Source organism: Eurosta solidaginis, chromosome 3 (genome assembly GCF_040869045.1).
Source record: "Eurosta solidaginis isolate ZX-2024a chromosome 3, ASM4086904v1, whole genome shotgun sequence".
In the NCBI taxonomy this organism is placed as follows: Eukaryota; Metazoa; Arthropoda; class Insecta; order Diptera; family Tephritidae; genus Eurosta; species Eurosta solidaginis.
This window is the reverse complement of record NC_090321.1, coordinates 166,031,701-166,052,837: the sequence shown is the minus strand read 5'-3', so window position 1 is coordinate 166,052,837 and position 21,137 is coordinate 166,031,701. Positions and strand designations below refer to the sequence as shown.

The 21,137-nt window shown below is 35.5% G+C and overlaps 1 protein-coding gene across 7 annotated transcripts in view; it reads left to right on the top strand.

The window, feature by feature from the left end:
* The window catches only part of cg (combgap), a 72,713-nt gene that overhangs the window by 48,475 nt on the left and 3,101 nt on the right, over positions 1-21,137 (top strand). For 5 of the 7 annotated variants that reach the window (XM_067773754.1, XM_067773758.1, XM_067773757.1 and 2 more), the window contains 2 exons: positions 8,160-8,443; positions 10,807-11,482. In XM_067773754.1, coding sequence (XP_067629855.1) covers positions 8,160-8,443; positions 10,807-11,482 — 960 coding nt within the window. Of the gene's footprint in view, positions 1-8,159; positions 8,444-10,806; positions 11,707-21,137 lie in introns of all 7 variants that reach the window. The other 2 variants (XR_010951113.1, XR_010951114.1) reach the window with 1 other exon arrangement.

Below are 21,137 nucleotides of genomic sequence, written 5' to 3'. Positions count from 1 at the left end.
TAATATGTATCAAGGTCCGATTATTATAACTAAAATCAACGAACCTAACGTAACTATTTTCGATGAAGTTAAAAACAAAGAAAAAGTAGAACATAAAAATTGCCTAAGCAAAGTAAATAAAGATTACTTTAATACGTCGAATAAACCGTAAATTTGATGAAAAAAAACTAGCATGTAAACAGCCAATAAGGCAAAAATAAAATCTACAATATTCTATATGGAAAACTATTTTCTACTAAGTACTTATATATATATAGATATACTTTTCTAATATATAAATAAGAAACTAAAGATTTCATAATTAAATTGTATTAAAAAAAAGAAGATAAGTAAATAAGTAAATACTAATGTAATGTTAGTGAGTTAAAAATCTAAAAGAGGATTAATCTAACTATATAAAATGAAAAATTGCTTCGAATGAACAAATCGCAAAAAGGAAGGTACACCCTAATTTTCGTTCATTCGAACCACTATATAGTATTAAAGAAGAATGTGGCAATTGCGATCGGCCGAATTGCCAAATTCTTCTTTTTAAAGGAAGGATGATGTAAGGATAAAGTAAACTCTCACATCCGTTATATAACATAAGCTATGTGCATGGAGCTTTAGTTGCATTTGACAGGCGCGGGCAGTTGGCAACGCGCATGTCAAAAGCAGCTGCAGCTGACAAAAAAGACACGATTAGTTAATCTGAACAAGGAAGAAAAAACGTGTGCTAAACAAAACTAAACTTTTTAATTTTAAAAACATAAAAAGTACAAACTAAATTAAATCTAAAACATTTATTGTACTACTGAAAGTTAACTATTTTAAATAAAGTGAAAAGAACTAAACCGAAAATAATTTGTTTGGAGTTGGGTATGGAATGGCGCACAACATCATTTTTTTCAGAGGTTCCAAAATGGAACCTCACAGCATAAAGAAATCGATATAGATATAGACTTCCATATGTCAACAAAAATATGATAACAGAATATCTTGAGTGAAAATTTAGATATTTTTACTATCAGAAAAATTCTAAATATTCTCGCGGAATTTTGTTCTCGCGGATTTTTTTATTCCCGCGGAAAAATTCCTCCAATTCTTTTCTCCTAGGGAGAAGAATAATTGGGGGATAGGAATTTCGATTTTTCGAAGTCAGCTGTTTTGTCAATTGAAATTTCGTTGTGCATTTCTTATTTTGTTTAAAAAATTGAAACGTTTAATTATTGTTGCGAATTTGTTTGAAATTAAGAAATAAGGTATAAACAATGCACATTATTGCATTTCATGTGGTATTCACTGAAATGAGTAATGAATTGGTGCCACAGCAACATCAACAGAGGAGCATAAGAAGAAGACCGGCGGAATAACACAAATTCGCCGGAGTTGTCTGCATTCATTCTGCAAAGCAAATTCATATGCCAAAATCTATTTATTATATTTCTGGATGGCTGCATCAAATATACGAAGAGCTCTTCCGTTGCTTATGATATACTTTTCGACTTAAAATAAAGAATATTGTGGTTGTTGTTGTATTAACAGTGAGAATATTGTGGTACAATGTAAATACATATTTTAACATAAATGTGTACAAATAAATGTTCTTTCTTAAAAGAACCAATTTCTTTTAAATATTTTGATGCATTCCCTTTAATTTAACAAGTGAAAAAACTCCTATGAAATGGCAGAGAAATCTCCCTCTCCCTCACATTCATAATACCTACTTTTCTCCCATAACCGGTTTCCGCTTTTTCGAACATTGTTCAGAATAGGAGGAAAGGGAGAAGTGAAAAAACTCACGAGGAATTTTTATTTAGAATACGAGGAATGGGAGAAGGGAAAAAACTCGCACGGAATTTTCGTTTAGAATTGGGCTGTATATTTGGTATACTGGGTTATCTGGGCGCAGAACAGAGCTGTAACTAAAATGGGTGAAATCGCACGCCGACTTTTTCGATATCAAAAATTTCGAAAAATGGAAAAAATGCGATAACTCATTACCAAAGACCGATAATCTGATGAAACTTGATATAGGGGTTGACTTTATGATAAGATATTGCTTGAACTTGATATGTTGGTTGACTTTATGAAATTTTGGATAATGGGCAAGACACTCCTTACATTTAGAAGAAGACAATTTTAAAGTTTTTAAGCCTTTTGTCAAAAGCCGTTGAAGATATCATATTAAAACTTTACGAGTGGGCTTTCCTAACTATTATAAATATTTATTTTGAAAAGAAATGGAATCGGATGGCGACCACGCACATTTAAAAAAATCGATATCGAAATTTCAAAAAATGCGTTAATTTATTACCAAAGACCGATAAAGTAACGAAGCTTGATTGCTTGACTTTATGAAGAAAAATAAAAATTTAGTAAAATCTTGGAAAATTGTTAAGTTTGCAAGCCGTAAATCATAAGCCATTGAAGATATCGAAGAAATTTGGCTCGAAGGTTATTCTTACTATTATAGAGTTCTTTGTTGGAATAAACAGAATCAGCTTTTCGATCGCGCTCACCTTTTAAAGAAATCTCTATCGAATTTAAAAAAAAAAAAATGGAAAAGGGTATAATTCATTATCAGAGACCGATAAATTGATGACACTGGATATATGGGTTGACTTTGTAACGAAAAATTGAAACTTGCTGAAATTGTGGAAGGTGGGCTTGGCAAATTTGTGTTGATCTAATTTTTCTAGCGCAACAATTTGTCAACATTATTTTATAGCGCTAGTCAGAACAGCTTAAGACAGCAAGACTAAACAATTTAATAATATATCAAATAAATTAATTAACAATGGATAATTGGTAAAATGAGACAGTTTGATTACAATATACATATATTTATAGAGCTTAGCATAGGTACAAATGATAGGCAATGTAAGGCGCGATAACCTCCAAAGAGATCTAAGGCCGAGCTTCTCTTCCAATTTGCGTCGTGCTCCTCCTGATTTTCCCTACAAATTGGCCGGACAGGACCTACATGTTTTATGCCGACTCCGAACGGCATCTGCAAGGCAGATGAGTTTTCACTGAGATCTTTTCATGGCAGAAATACACTCGGAGCGTTTGCCAGTCACTGCCGAGGGGCGACCCCGCTTAGAAAAATTGTCTTCTAATTGAAAAACCTTATTTCTAAAATTTTGATGTTGCTTTGCCCGGGAGTTGAACCCAGGGCATACGGTGTGATAGGCGGAGCACGCTACCATCACACCACGGTGGCCGCCCATAGGTAATGATAAGTGTTAATCCTTAGAAAAAATTGAATATGGTGAGAAATACAGGACAACAAATCAGTGAAGTACACAAGTTATTTATTTATTTGTTTCATCCTTGCACGACAAATATTTAAATTATTTTTATTGTGCTAGTCACTGATTCAAGAGGAAAAAATTGTTATTACTTAACATCTATGAAAGGTATTTAGAATAAAGAGTAAAAAAGAAGGAAAATATGGGGGCATTTTGTTTTAACCAAATGGTTTGAGTAAAACATACACAGCGTATAGTACGTAATTGGTTCCAAGGGAATGCAATGTGCATCAAAATGGCGATTGGGCGGGCGAAGTCTCTCCGGCCGGGTAGCATATTTGGCCAAATTTGTTATGTATAGCATGATTTTACCGCTACTAACGGTACTGCGTATTAAAACGTAGCGGGTGGTTGTGCTTATGTGTCAACGTTATGGTATGGTACAGCAGCTTCCAAAAACTTTTTACATATATGTATGTATGTACCACCACAATTCCACACGTAACTTTGGTTCAAGTTCAAATTAATTTTTAAATGTATGTATATACGAAGTTCTAAAAAGTATATTTTGCCATTTAGGATGTACCTTTTTCTTGTAGTTTATGAAATTTTATAAAAAATTTTTTTTTTTGTAGTATTTGAAATTTTATGATTTTTTTGTAGTTTTTGATATTTTAAAATTTTTTTTGTAATTTTTGAAGTTTTTAAATTTTTTTTTTGGAGTTTTTGAAATTTTTAAATTTTTTTTGTAGTTTTTGAAATTTTTAAATTTTTTTTTGTAGTTTTTTGAATTTTTTAGATTTTTTTGTAGTTTTTGAAATTTTGTAATTTTTTTTTTGAAATTTTTAATGTTTTTTTTGAAATTTTGTAATTTTTGTAGTTAGATTTTGTAGTTTTAAATTATAGATTACTTCATGTAATTTTTTGAATTTGTTGCAATCAGCTTTGTGTAATTTATATCATTTTATGTAAAATTTTTTTTTTTTTTGTATGTATGTACTTTTTTTTTTTTACTACAACCACCACCGCATCACAACCACCACGCACTCAGTTTTTAGCAAATTTGTAAATGTCTTTTAATTTTGTGCTGCAGGGAATTATTCCAGGTCCCCGGAGCCACCATTTTTCTGCAGGCATGGTCACGGTCGCCATGTGGCGAGACCGATTCCGGCGTGGCCAAAATGGTCTCCATGTGTCTCAGACAGTATAGAATCGTGCAGATTGATATGCAGGTATGCACTCGTTTGCATGCACGCACTGTATTTCACGACTGTTGAAATATTTGATCACCGCAATTAAAATAAAACACTCGTACTTTTACAATAATGTTGGTTTTATTTGTGTCACACAAATTTATAGGTGAGCCGCTATATTTCTTGTATTTTTGCGTACACGATATTACTTAGCGAAAGATTTAGATGACTGCCCGAGTTGAATGCGCGTAAAAATCTGGCGTCATTCAATTTGACATTATGTGAGGTAACCCTCACTGTGAATGTTGCTTTGACAGGCAACCCCTATTGTGAATTCTTGTTGTGTTCCATACGCATTGCTTGACCTTATGGTCACGCAACACTTACCGTAGGGTTACCTTACACATAGCCACCAAACAAACAACCAGGAAAGTCTGGGATACTGCCACTTTTCGTGCTGACAATGGCAAAACTTTTAACCCCTGCGATTTGAGGTCATGGACCTGGAATTTCCTGCCCGGCTGGTTAATGCTTTCAGCAAAAAATGCTGATAGCATCGTCATTCAATATGAGTATGCGATATACGGAGCAAAGGAAATCGGGTCAGATACGTTACGATCGGATGTGAACGAACAAGCTCACCCATGCTGCTATATTAGACGTTCGTGGCGACATAAACGATCCGATATGGGAATAATAATATGCAAAACAAAGCCTCAAGTAATGTATTAAGGCTGTTTCTTTGCCGGTGCCACGTTTGAAGGTAAAAAGTTAAAGGTATCCGGCCTCCAATCGGAACGAAACTGTAATGAAAGCTGTAAAAACACCTTAATACATTATTATAGGTTTTATTATAATTTTAATAAACATCTTACCATCATTTAATTCCGAAAACGTGCAAGCTCGAGTAATTTATTTCAAATAAACAAAATTATTAACATTGTGAATTCATACAAGTGGCGAATGTTTGAAAAAAAAAAAACCTTTACAATAGTAAACAGTAGGGCGGGTCGATTTAAAAATAGCTCATTGCTCCTTGAAAATCGTATTCTTGGGATCAAAATAAGAAACTTTGCCGAAGGAACCATACCTCTAAAACGAATTCTGATGTACCCCCTTTGGGTCGAACTTTTGGGTAGGGGCAATTTCAATTCTACCTGCTGTGTCTTGTGGTGGCTTAAAAAAAACAACACAAGCAATTTTACGATCTGCAATTGTGTCACAGTGATACCTTCATTTTTTAAAACGGTTGAATAAAAAACCCACACAACTATGTTTACGACATGCAAATGCATCACAGTGATGCCTTGGTTTTAAAAGGGGGTTGTAAAAACGCTAATTTCTAATAATTTTTTTTAATTTCTTTTCTATTACTAAGTTAAATTCATTTTTTCATTTACATATGTATGTTCTGACTAAATAAATTTCTAAAGAGAAAAATAAACTCCAAAAAGAAAAAACATAGGCATTTCAAAGTGGGATTTTTCAAAATTTGCCCCTACTACCCAAAGGGAGGACATCAGAATTCGTTTTAGAGGTATGGTTCCTTCGGGCAAAGTTTCTTATTTTGATCCCTAGAATATGATTTTCACAGAGCAATGGGCGATTTTTTTGCCTCCCCACAAATCGACCCGGCCTAGTAAACAGCCTGGATCACCTGTTGCATCGTTGTTCGTTTACTTAAATCATTTGCTCAATAAAGTTTTCCATTTTTTTAGACGAAGACTGGTATATTGCATTATTTACATATTTTAAAATGTTTGCTTAACTGGCTGCTCATATTTTCTGTAGTTACATTTAAAAGAAAAGCTGGTTTGAAACAAGAATAGGCACTTCAATTTATTTATCGGGAGCAAAAAACAAACCTTTCTTCCATTCTCTGGCCATTCGCGACAGCCGTTCTCCCTGTCAGCTATTATTTGACAGGTAGGTATGGGAATGCAGGAATAGAATAGGGGGACTCATGAAAGCATATAAACTTATAAGGTGTAAAATTATATCCATTTACACACGCTGTTATATGAACGCAACTAGTAATACTCTTGATAAACTTGATTGTTTTATTGCCGAACTAAATTTTTTTGATTGTTATACAAATTTAAAAATGCCAAGATTAAGTGAAAAATCAAAACTAAAACGCATTTACTTGCTGATGTTGGAGATTTCTGATGAAAATGCCTGCTGTAATGTCTGCAAGGTTGCATTCCTTTGAGTTTACCGCGTTTACACAATGAAATGTGCGCGTAAATTTATACAAATTGTGTAAATGATTTTTCATACAAAATTTGACAGCTCGTTTACGCACTAGATAAATTTATACGTTTACACACTATAAGGCATTTATACGGTTACATGAGTCCCCCTAAAGATTTTTCACTTGTATGAATTCACAATGATTATTAAATAAGAACTGTCACGCGTTTGAATGATAGAGAAGTCAACACAAAACGGAATAACAGAAAAAAGTGATGCCCTTGTTTATTTTTTCAGAAAAAAACAATTCGTATAGTTTTACATACATTTATTCCTCTGAATAGAAAGGAGTTTTGTAAGGGCGTTCTAGATGGCGACGTTAGAGCGAAAAACTGCTCACATCCGTCACCTTCTATCATTCCATCATGAGTAAGAACATTGTTTCTATGACTGTTTACATCAAAGCATGATGACATGAATATTCATGTGTTTTCATATCATTGACGTTTTCCCTTATTCTGACAAGTTCGACATGCATATTTTAGAGGGTTGTATATCACGCAGAGCTGCCTTTGAGTTCTACTACGATCGGAGTAGATTTTACTATACGTTAAGAAATATTATAAATATATAAGCCGCTACTAGAATTGTTTAGCCGTAAAGGTTAACGTAACTGTGTTCCCCCAAAGAATATAGAAAAGATTTTTCAGAAAACAAATTTTTTGGGGAATTTTCTACGAAAAATGAAGCAATCAAAATTTAATTCTTTTGTAATACAAGTAAATACTGGAAAATAGAGCTACCGAAAAAGTGAATGTTACGTTGTTGACGTCACCTTTATTATTTCATCATGCATCCTGACTGACGTCTTTGTAAATAACGAATTTTCGAAAAAAAAAAAAAAATTCAGATACCAACCATGGCTCAGTTATATGGTTGGCTCATCTCATCAGCTGATTTTATTTTTTTCCTTTCTATGGTATAGGGATTGTCAAAAGGAGATGGCAATCCCAAAATGTAACCAAAACATTGACAATTATTTTCTGCCGTGGTGGTCAATTTTTTATAAAAAATAAATTCACATCAATTTAAGTTATTTTTTTAGTGAACGAATCTAATTTAGCGCATTATTTTCCCACACACACAAGAATTGCAAGTTTTATGTTTCTCTGCATTCCGTTCGCCTAACAGCAACACGCAGATTTTGATAATCTGAACAAAGGTATGTTGTTGCTGTAGAGATGAGCCAACCAAATAGTTGAACCATGAATACCAACATTTTTTTTTCAGGACAGCGAAGTAAGTTAAGTAAACTTCTTGACAATTTATTAGTGAAGTTCTCGCTTCCTAATTTTTTAACTACCTACATATATACGCAAGAATGTTTTCTACAAATGTTTCGTTCACTCACAGGTTGACCCGAAACGATTATAAAAAATTACCAGGGAAAAATTAAACCGTTTGGCGGATAAGAACGCGCCTCTAGTTTTTCTCAATACAGTCAAATTTTCTACAATATAAGTTTCCGTTAACTTTCCAGATTCAAAATAATACGGAGCAGCAGCAACAGCAGCAGCTTACACAGCAACCGCAGCAACACCAGCAACACCAGCAGCAACAACAACAGCAACAACAACAGCAACAACAGCAACAACAACAACAACAACAGCAACAGCAGCAGCAGCAGCAACAACAACAGCAACAGCCCCAACAGCAGGCGCAAGCGTCACATCCACAAACGATTACTGTCGTCAGTAATTCAACGAATCCTGGATTAATAACTGTGGCAAGCAATGATGTCAATCGTCCTCAGTACGGCTGTCGGTATGTAAAATTACGAAAACTTAGAACAATATGAATCATATTAGGAACGTGAATCGGGTTTAATTCTGACTAACCATTTTATTCTATTGTTTAACTGAACCATAAAGTGCTAAGTCCGTTTCAAGGGTTAAGAGCCAAATAAGTTAACGTAAGCCGAAAATCGTAAAACGAAAGTTATCCCACTTTTGACAGTTTTAAATTTCAATTTCATTAATTTGCTCAAACATTTTCCGAGCCGATAACTTGCCCATAACGAATGTTTTCCATAAGAAATCGAGAACACTTCGATAAAAAGCTGATATAAACAGCATTTCGCACACATCGAAAACAAACCGACAACTCACTAATAGCCGTGTTTTTTTTTCACACGCGTATACGTTTCGTTTGCGCGTGGAAAAAAACGCCTATCCTCGTTTAGATAGATAATGCTTAGGAGACCCATCTAGCGGCAGTGGTTAAACAAGTAGCTACAGCACAGGGTGTAGCGAAAAGCGGAGACACAACCCTCTGTTGTATTTCTGTGTATAACATATAGCTGAATCAGTTGGCATAAATAGTGGACGCGCATAGAATACATAGAATTAGTGCAGAAGGTGAAACATAGACACATATTTCAGTTACATCTGAGTATAATGCGTATTGAAATTTAGTAGTACTAATTTTATGCGTAGCAATTTCAGAGGTGTATTTGAAGTTTGTCGATTAGCAGTCCATATAAAGTTTAAGCGTAAACGTATATAGATGTGAAAAAAACACAGATAATATCGAATCGATAATACACTGGCAACTGGTCGATAAGAAATCGATAACGAGCCGATAACTTGTCCATAACGAACGTTTTCCATAAGAAATCGAGAACACTTCGATAAAAAGCTGATATAAACAGCTTTTACCAAACCTATAGTCCCCCAGCGGGTTAGGGGTCAGAATATACCCGCGGTAGGTATGCCTGTCGTAAGAGGCGACTAAAATAACAGATTCAAGTGGCTGTGTAGTGCAACCCTTCAGGTTGCCAGCGCAATATACAGCTTCTCCAAACCCAATTGTCAACCTCACCTATCCGCGGCGAATCCTGTTTCACTAACAGACGGGGCTCTGGCGACCCCAAGCTCCTCATGGAACTTGGGAGTGGGGAGGGATGGATGTCCTGAAGGTTTAATGTGGCCATATAAATCGTTCCCGAGATGGTGGGACTAGCAACTTAATGGTGTTGTGTTACCGGAGCGTACCGGATCTGTATCCGGCAAAGGACCATCACATCGATAGCACTCCCCAAAGCCTTCGGGAGCAACCTTATCGCTACAACAACACCAAACCTATTGTTCGTCAATATAGGTTGTTACCGATAGCAAGCTAATGAAGATGCTCTGAAAGTCAAAATTTTACCGATATTAGCCCAAAGTCATTACGACATATTTTCGAAGTAGTCTCGAACTAATTCCTAAAAGGCCCTGAAGTAGACCTGATTATTGTCACTGGTAGATCTCGAAAAAAAGTGTGATACATTTTAGAAGAAAATTAAGTCGTTTGATTTTCACGGAACCCCGGAAATTTCAGCCAAGTCATATTTCTGTGAAAATTTCTGATATCAACATGTTGGCAAATAAAATTGTGGCCGATTTTTAAAAACGGACGTAGGGAGGTGGAAAGGGAAATATGCCAAAGATGTAGTAGATCTACCACAAATGTGGTAAATTAGCTACAATGGACTTGATATGAACTTGCAAATACCATATCATTATGATAATATCCCGAATTTGTCACAGAGTTGAAGCAGAGTCGTTTCGAAAAGATCTCAAACTAATGTTAGAGCAGTACCAAGTTATTCCTACAATACCCACAACTGATCAATTGAGGGTCCGGAGATTCTGAAAAGGCTCCCAACGAATCCGAAAAAAGTCCATAAATAATATTAAAGTTGCCTGACAAATATCCAAAAAAATATACTAACCAAGAATTAAAGAATTAAAACCCCGAAATGGTTTTATAATTTTATCCCAACTATGGCAAAGAGGTTCACACCATTAAACCGAACAACAATTTTGTACACGCCCCTGAAATTTTTATTTCGTGTTGTGATAGTTAAAATTCATTAAGTACATTCAGAACGAATTTGCGATTTCGAACTTTTAACAGGTTTCTGTAGTTTTTCATGAACTTTGTAGATAATGATATTTTTCAGTTCCATTAAAGCCTCTTTTCATTTTTACCTCTATATTACCTTGTTTTTCTAGAGGTTCAATTATTAATTTTATGCAAAGAACTATGTTTTTTCAAAAACTACCGAATGAGTTTTATCTTAACCCCACAATATATTAACACATTTAATAATACGAATTTATTTATACTTTTTCTCCTCACAGCGAGTGTGGAAGTGCCTTTAATAGTAGGGAAGCGTTAGCGCTTCATTTGCGACTACATACGGGAGACAAAAGCCTTATGACTGATTTGTGCGCATTGACTGCAGCATTGCCTGGTCACTTCCTGAATACTGGATTAAATCCGGGTACAGCAACTGTAGTGGCAACCAATCCCAATATAGTGGCCCAGAATGCTGTGCCAGTGCAAATTATTTCGTCTACGGGTCAAGTTATGACCCAAACAACACTAGTGCAGGCCGCAGCAGCAACACATCCACAAGCTGTGGTTACCAGTCTACCAGGAATTATGCATCATCAACAGCCCCAACAACAGTTGACAAATACACTACCCCAACAGCATCATCCCGTACAGCAGCAGCAAATAACACCCCCCAAACCAAAATCACATTTCTGCGCCAGTTGCGGCAAAGGTTTTGCTGCTAAGCATGGCCTCATGCAACATAATCGTAGACATCCTAATGGGGGTTGTACTGTACGTACACATGTATGTGAATGTGGCAAGGCATTCTTCCAGAAGAATCACTTAATGCTACATCAGCGACAGCATTTGGATACAAAACCCAATGTTGGCATAGTGCAACAGCAACAGCAGCAGCAGCAACAACAGCAACAGCAGCAGCAAGTACAGCAAGTACAGCAACAACAACAACAACAACAGGTGCGTTGATTGCATAGCTAAAACAATATATAACATACGCAGTGCTCTGTAGCACATAACAATGCAAAATACGCAAGTCGGCTTTGCAACGCTTCCATTATAATTTTTTACATGAGCTCAGTTAAATTTCGCTCAGAAAAATAACCAACGCTTAACATCAAGCCAGAATCCTCATATCAAACAACCACGAAATAAAGCTGAAAACGCAATATACTAACATAATGGTAAGAAAATTATGAATATATGTATTGTCTACTAAGGACTGTGTTTTAAAAAATATTCCTTTATTAAATTCGAAAGATATACTAAGCGATTTCGAAAAAAAAAAATAAGTTTTTATGTTAGAAAACTTAACCGTAATGGCATTATCTCATCTTACCAAGTTGCTGACGACCTTTTTCCCTTTCGCATTATTTTCTCCTATGATTGTTTCCTTGGGTTCTATATTGAGGAGCGCATAATATTTTTCAGCTTGGGCCAAATCCACGTATTTTCAGGCCCAGAACAAATGCAAATGCGTCAAAAATTTGCCTAAACCTTTCTATGATGCACCAATCGGATTAAAAAGAATAGGCATCTTTTGCCGATTCGTTTTTTTAGAGCGCTTCTGCCTTGAATTCTGTGCATATTAAACGCCTTGGTTTGGCAACAAAATTTATCGGAAAAATTGTGTTGAAATTTTTTTTTAAACACAGTCTACGTACACGCTCATAGGCATATGTACTTAGGTAAAATATACGAGTGTAAGATGGTATGAGTTATTAACATCGTAATATATAAAACTAATGAGGTCTGCAATGTATCAAACTGTTGACTGCCTGAAAGTATTTTAAATGATGCAAATCCAGTAAGGAATATAGAAAAACTTAGTTCTCTAGTCTCAAACGTCAAATCTGAAATGCATATAAAATAGCCGTTGATAACGTTGTCAACCTATACGCTCAGGTTCAATTTAAAAAAATGTTCAAAAATATATGAGATTAGCCCCTCATGTCAGGTTAACTCTGGGACAAAAGCTTAACTTGCCGTTCTGCAATTCGGCCTAAAAATCACATTTATAAAATGAAACTGAGAAGTTTCTTATTCTCAAACCCATCTTGCACATGATCGGAATCGAAAATGTTTTCTTAACTACTTCTCAAATCAAGGTTTGAGGAAAGGTTTCGGATCAAATCATGGTCAAAGCTGCAAAACAAATTGGTATTACTATTTCTCCAGCCTTTAAAGATTTTATGGGGTTTCTAGATTATACAACAACGAAAACAATTTTATCAATCAATAGTGTAACTAAAAGTAAGCTAACCCATTTCAAAAACGTTAAAAAATCTGCATGAAAATTTTAAACGTTTATTTGAATGTTTTTTTTTTTTGTGTATGCGGTTTTAGTCGCAACAAAATACAAGTTAGATGTGGTGGAAGGACGAGCAACGAGTACTGAGTGAGTATTACCGATACTTTTCCGAGAAGAACTCGAGTTTTTCGAAGTCGATGCTCTTTGTCAAATACTGATACTTTACCACGTACCGATGGTCTAAAGGCTTAAGTTCAACAAAGTACGGTCCATTAACAAGTTTTCTAGAGCATAAATTGAGATATCTTCACCAAATCTGGTACACGCGCCTATGCGAATTTAGGTTGAACTGAAAGACCTCATAGACTGAAAGTGTAAATAGTGTTACCAGAATTTGTTTGACGACCAAACGTAGGAACCCAAATCAGGTGCCAGGACATATGTTATAGAATAACTGCATCCTCTTGGCACATATTAGACGTTTTCTAGGGCCTAGTTTAATTGATTCCTCGAGACCTTGCAACTCTGCCGTCCCTAACTGCTGTAGCCTTGACCTGGCGAACGCAGGACACGAACACAGAACGTGCTCAAAATTTTCTTTCTGCTGCCCGCACTTCCTACATCTGCTGTTACTGACGAGGCCTAACTTAGAAGCTTGTGACGCCAGAAGGCAGTACCTAGTTAGTATGCCCATCATGAGACTTAAGTCTTTTCTTTTTAGAGATATGAACAACGATATGAGTCTAATATCGTAGGATTTGCACATGATCTTAAAATTTTTACACGCCCGTATTCTTTCGGATACAGATGACTGGGGTTTCCCGCTTTAGGTATGAAGACTACTCGAGTCGTTATCCAAGATCGCGAATATCCCATCTGGACCCGGCGATTAGAACTTGGTAAAAGCTTTTATTGCCCATTCAATTTCAGTATTTGTCACTAATACTGGTACCTCTAGCTCCGTATTAGGAGTGAAGACATCGGTACATAACTTTTCCGCATCATCTCCTGATGGGAAGTGTGTGTTAAGTAGTGCCTCATGGGACTCTTCACTACTTGACCATTCTCCGTCGCCCGCTTTTATCGGTCCCTGGACCGCGTCTCCCTTGGACAGGACTTTCGTTTCGCTGGAGCATTCTGTGTCCGCTAAAGAAATTTTTCCATTAAACCAGAATAAGTTCTACTCTTCTACGGTGGTAACCTCTTTAGCTGTCCAGTTTTCCTGATACACATTTCTTAAATTTGTACCAGTCTATTGCCCTAGGGTTTCTAAAGGTTTTCCCCCTTCTCCACCCGAACTCAAGATATCATCGAAGATGCGGCAAAACATGCTATTTCCACTTTTCAATCAAAACAATTTTAGATAATGGTGCAACGGGAGACGATTCTGCACATGATGGCTTAAAAGAGTATGTGCTTACTGTCTAAAATCAATAAAAAATAGTGAGTGGTCGCACCTATTGGAAGCACTGGTACAATAACAACATGTGAACGTTTCTATAACCAAAACCTGCTAACTGCAATAAAATTATGAAAAGCTCCATAAATTTTCAATACATTTGAATATGTAGAATGTTGAGTGACGCTTTCGTTCAATTGAGCTTTTTCGTTCTCCTGCGAAATTTTGTTGAATTGAGTTATTGATAATTACGGAAGTTAGATTATAACTCCGCCCACTCTTTCAATATCAAAAATTTCGAAAAAATTTAAAAAGAGCCAATGCATTAGAAATGTTGATAAATAAATATTAATATTAATTGGATGAGTAGATTAAATCGATGACGTAAAATAGAAATTTAGTAAAATTTGTGAAATGTGCGTGGCGCCGCGCATATTAAAAACAAAATTTAAAAGTTTTGCAAGTCGTAAATCAAATGCTGTTGATATCACTTAAATTAATCTTAACAAAATTTGCAAGATACATGTTTATGGTACGTAACTACACTACCAAAGTGCGAAAGTTTAAAAAATTTGTAAATTGTTCTAGTCCGCTCCTTTTTTAGTTAATCTCCCCACAAAACGTTTTATGCCTTAAGTATATCAAAAATCTTCAAATTTAAAGAAATTTGGTAAGAATATAGTTTTTATGACAGAAACTGTTGTATAGCCTCTTACGGAACTTGATATTGGTATATTTATAAGTAGTTTATGTCAGCTTACATATCATTTAAAGTTCTTGAGGTTTCTCTTTAAATATATCCTTAATATGTGTGTGAGAGCCACAGTTGGGTATATACAGCCCAATTATAAATATTCCCTCGGAATTTTGTTCTCGCGGATTTTTTTTTATTCCAGCGGAAAAATTCCTCCAATTCTTTTCTCCTAGGGAGAACAATAATTGGGGAATAGGAATTTCGAATTTTCGAAATTAAGAAGATAATTAAGAAGTAAAATATATACAATGCACTGTATTGCATTTCATATGGTATTCACTGAAGTGAGTAATGAATTGATGCCACAGCAACAGAGGAGCATAAGAAGAAGAAGACGGCGGGATAATACAATTCCGCCGGAGTTGCCTGCTTCATTCAGCAAAGCAATTTTCTGGCGGCCAAGTCGAGTTGAATTCGTCTTTCGTCATATGCCAAAACCTATTTAAGCCTTCTTAAAAAATCCTTGCGCAATTTCTGCATGGCTGCATCAAATATACCAAGAGCTCTTTCGTTCCTTATGATATACTTTTCGACTTAAAATAAAGAATATTGTGGTAGAATGTACATATTTTAGCACAAATTTGTACAAAATAAATATTTTTCTTAAAAGAACCAATTTGCTTTAACTATTTTGATACATTCCCTTTAATTTAACAAGTGAAAAAACTCCTAAGAAATTGCAGAGAAATCTCCCTCTCACTCACATTCATAATACCTACTTTTCTCCCATAACCGGTTTCCGCTTTTTCGAACATTGTTCAGAATAGGAGGAAGGGGAGAAGTGAAAAAACTCACAAGGAATTTTTATTTAGAATACGAGGAATGGGAGAAGGGAAAAAAACTCGCACGGAATTTTTGTTTAGGATTGGGCTGATAATGTTCTGTTTTAAAAAGAGAGTAAAAGTTCCGAAGATCTCACATTCGGATCAGTAAACTCGATACCTTTTACTGAGTGTGAGACAGGAATCTATACTTTGACCGAGTATTTCAAATGAGTACCCTTATCGATATTTTTTCAAATGTTTTATCACTAATTTAAGTTTTTCAATATCGGCATTGATTTTTGATATATTTCCGAAGGGTGTTTCAGATTTTCCTTCATATAAAAATCAAAATTATGCGCTCTAAGTTTGGAAAAAATTTTGAAACACTCTTCTGAAAAATTGCCAAAAACCAATGCGAGAGACTTGTAATTTGTACTTTGTTACGACTAAAATTGATTGGGCTACAAAACTGTATCTAAATTGTATACTCAAAACAAAAAAAAAAAAAAATTCAATGTACAGAGGAAGAATTGAAAATTAATAAAAAAAGTGGCATAAAAGACAACATGAAAACCCACTTTAGCACCAAGCTTAGTTTCTTTAACAACCGTCTTTTTTATTCATGACTTAAATTGTTTATTCATGAAAAATTAAATAGGTTTATACATTTTTTTTCTTTTAAAAATATTGATGGGAATGCCATTTTAAAAATATTTACGAAAACCTAGGGAAAACGTAACATTAAAACAAATATTTTTTTATAAATATTTCGGAAATTCTATACAAAGAAAATATCCAATTGAAAAAGGACAGTTATATATTTTATACTTATAAGTATTTAGGCTGCCCAATTTGTTCGAAATCTTCATTCTAAAAATTCAAGACAAATAATTGTTTTCTTAATCGTCCAGAAGATATATTTCAACGTACAATCTCACATCAAAATCGTAGCTTGTATGGAGCTATTTAAAAAAAATATGTATCAAAATTTATTCATAAATAAAATTAAAATAGACAATTGACCGAGGAGCTGAAATATATGGGGCATATGACAAAAGAACCTAGAAGATTTCAGAGGCGCAATTTCATATGATATTATTTAATTTCCCTTAAGGGAAGTCAGTAACTAGTGATACAAAATTGTGATTCGGAACTAGACCTAGAGTGCCAAATAAGTACTAGTTCGTTAGTAGCTAGATTTGCAGTTATAAAATCGACAGTTTGGATTTTTATATTTCATATTTAACATATATTTGGAAAATATGTCACCGACAAAAAAACTGCTACCAGCTTTAACGAAGTCTGACTACATATGAGTATGCCTTTTTCCTCACACTATTCCACCAGTCCGTAACTCTCGAATGCCAATAAAGAAATTTGTATTTAGTTAGGAACTAGTGAAAATGTAATGCAGCGGGGACAACTTCCACCGCCTAGGATATCGCCATGTTAAATTCGCCAGTTGCAAGCATGTCAAAGAGATAGATGGCGAACTATTAGTGGTTCAGAATGCAGTAGAAATGCACTTGTTTTGAACTAGAGATTCTCCTTACCCGGTAGCATCTGTTATTTTGTGTTTAAATTCGGTATATTTTTTTTCTTGGTTATGAGATATTTTTTGACTGAAAATATGGGTAACCGTTAAGCAATCATGCCTATCATTTACTTGTTCAACATTTTATTAAATTCAAATGGTATTTCAGCACCGCAGTAATATCTGTTGCTAATATATGTATGTAAAGTTGAACGCAAATTTAAAACAAACCACGCGGAGCCCTCTAATTAAGCATTTCGAAAGTTTTCAAACTCAATTTCCAATGCAACATTCCGGAAATCTCTACATTCACTTTTAGTATGATTATTGAAAACCAAATTCCGATGATATATGTATATAGAATATGTTCCTACAAAAACTGAGGTCAATGTAGTTTTTTGCTACTTTCAGAATTAAATTTATTGGCTCTTGTATGTTGGCGATATAACTATTTACGTAATATTTTAAGCAAACATTTTGTAACTTCTAACCAAATATTCAACTTTTTTCGACCTCGAACAATTACAATTTTTTAAATAAATTTTTTTAAATAAAAAAAAAAAAACTGAGTGCATATACAATTTTGTACATGTATTGTGATTTGCACTTCCATATAAAAAATTTTGAGCAGCACTGGTTATATTGACAGAACATATTTCGCAATGGAAAAAAACGCAAGTTCTACTGAAAAAACTCCTTATATGGAAACCAACCAAATAAAACGCTTATACTTTCCTTAAGTTAAAAGCAGCCAACAAATTTATAAAGGAAGCATTAAAAAATTTTTACCTGACCTGAACTATGTGTAAGGTTTCATGTTTTTAGCTCTTTACTTAAAAATCGATGGCAAGATTCCAGAAGTCCAAGATCCCTGTGCCATCTAGAAAACGCTTTTATCCTAAATAACACAATATAACAAAGCTCAAAGTTGGGTTATCGGTTTGGGTTATCAGAAAGTTCTTTAACCATTGAAATCAAAATTTTCAAGTTCGGACGATTTATTTTTCATATCACGATCCCTGGTCCACTTAGCGAAAACTTTTCCCTTAAGTTGCATTGTCATGTGATTCTGAAGTATGTTTTGAGTTTCAAGAACCTAGCTCTACGGGAAGTTTTCATATGACGGTCGCAAGATACGACATGTTATAAATGGACTTTCTAAATATCTCAATCCCTGTCCAATAAAGAAACCTCTTTTATCCTAAATAACTATTACAACGTAATTCAGCCTAAAGCTTTGTTTAAAGTTGCAGGTCTCTTAGGGTTATCGGGAAGTTCCGTAGAACTCGAAAGCAAAATTTCCAAGTTTTTTTAGAACTTTCACGTTCTCTGTACCATCTAGCAAAACTTTTCTCCCTCATTGTCATCGGATTCCGATGTGTTTTAGTTTCCAGACTCCAGCTCTTCGGGAATTATTTTGTATGGAAGTTGGCGGAAACACATCAAACGAAACTAATATAAAGGAAGTAAAAAATAGTACAAACACAACTTCTTTCGGAATGTACTTTTAGCCAAGAAAACAAATTTGAGGTGTCAGGGAAGAAAAAAGCAAGAAAAGCATTGAGAATAATAAATAAGACACTTGTCGAAGCTCAATATAATATCCACATAGAAGTATGGGGCGGTTAGGTGATGGTGAGGGGGTGTTTGGCCTTAGACGATGTTGTAAATTTGGTTTCAAGGAAAGTTCAATGAATAAATTAGAATTTCTTAACATGTTCCATGATCCCGAAAGTTGTCAAAGAACGGATGCTCTATCACGCCCCAAGCAGTTACATCACCCTCAGAAGTAAATGCACCTCAACTCTCTAGATATGGTCGAAGCCGCTATATTGGTGTAATGACAGAGAATTGTACCGGAGGTGACAGCAACCTGGTTAGTTCTATGCCACGTCGTTAACAATCCGCAAAGGAAAGCATAACAAGTACTGGAAATTTACAACCTCTTGTGCTGTGCACTTTCCTTTGACCCCAAAAATAGGAAGTATTTCCGATATTTCGTCCATATTCTTTTTTGTTGTAAGAGTTTTTTTAAATTAAATTAGACAGTATTACATATCATTTTCTTTTCAATATCCGCTAAATAGGGAGGGTATGACGAAATCGAACACCTACGACATGACGGAATATACGATCCGCCACCCTACTAGATAAAATTAAGATAATAATATAATGGCCAAAGTATAATAAGGCTCCGGATAACCGCAGAGTGCCACTTAAACTGTTTAAACAGGGAAGCGAATAGCTGCAGGTAAGAAGCTTGAACTATCTAATGAGCGGATGGCTTCAGGTTGAAATTCCCTCTGCCCAATTTCGCCAGAAAGGCTTTCCCGCAGATCTTGTATAAGTATCTATCTTCCGTTTTAATGGACCAATTCGATGCCCCACTCACATACTTGGTAAATGTAAAATCAACCAGATCTTCACTGTACTCCATATCATGGAGAAAAATTACGCCAAGGAATGCTTTGAAAATGAGTTGCGTGCATGCTGCTATGTCTGAATTTAAGTTCTCCGATCTTCAGACCAGTCGACTCTTTACCCTGCGATTTCCTGATGTTGGAAAAGATAATTCTAGTATCAATCAAATCACCATCGTCAAACCGCGAAGGTACAATCTATTATTAGACTTGCAAGCGTGACCTGTTCCGCAATGGCCAAAAGGACATTCGATTAATTGCCAAATAAATGACCTACAAAATCCATCTAAATCAGTCAATAACTATGCGTCTCAAAATGGTATTGAAGTGTGTAACAGCTAAGAAATTATTTGATTTTAGTTCACATATGTATGGAAAAAATTAGATCAATTCAAAATGTTCGGGAAATTGGAAGTGAAATGGTTACCGAATAGTCGGAAGAAAGCGGTTATTTAATTAGCAAATTAGTAATTACTTAATTAGCGCTTAACCGTTTAAAAGGTTATGCCCGTCCAACAAGGCGCGCCAGTCGCTTCTTTTCTCTGCCAAACGGCGCCAATTGGTCACACCAAGGGATTTTAAATCGTTTTCCACGTGGTAATTCCAGCGGAGTGGGGCCGCCCTCTGCCTCTGCTTCCATAGACGGGTTCCGATAGAAACACTTTCTTGGTCGGAGCGTCATCTTTTATTCGTATAACATGGCCTAGCCAGCGCAGCCGATGCGTTTTAATTCGCTGAACTATGTTGCGGTCTGCGTAAAGCTCGTACAGCTCATCATTAAATCTTCTTCGGTACTCGCCAAAGCGTAGAGGTTCATAAATCTTTCGAAGAACTTTTCTCTCGATAACTCCCAGAGCCGCTTCATCTGATGTCGTCATGGTCCATGCTTTACTTTTCAATAGCCTACCTAGTCCAAAATAGCATTTATTGGCAAGAGTGATTCTTCGCTGGATTTCAGAGCTAGCTGATGTTGTTGTTAGTGTTGATGCTGGTTCCCAAATAAAAGAAGTCTTTCGAAATTATGGCTGCCAACAGTAGCGTGGTTGCCAAGGCGCATATCCACTGACTCTTTGCTCGATGACTGCAGTTCCTTCGTTTTGTCCTCATTCACCATCAAACCCATCTTTGCCGCTCCTTTTTCCAGTTTGGAATAAGCAGAACTAACAGCGCGGGTGTATAGGCCGATGATATCAATGTCATCAGCATATGCCAGTAATTGCACGCTTTTATAGAATATTGTTCCAGAGCGGTTAAGTTCTGCAGCTGGTATAATTTTGACCAGCATCAAATTAAAGAAATCGCACTATAGGGGAGGGGGTAACCGTGTCTGAGACCTCATTTAGTTTCGAATGACTCGGAGAAGTCCTTCCCAATTCTGACTGAGATGGTGGTGTTGCTCAACGTCATTTTGCACAGCCGCATAAGTTTTGCGAGGAAACCAAATTCAGACATAGCGGCATATAGGCAGCTCCTTTTCGTGCTGTCGAGGGCGG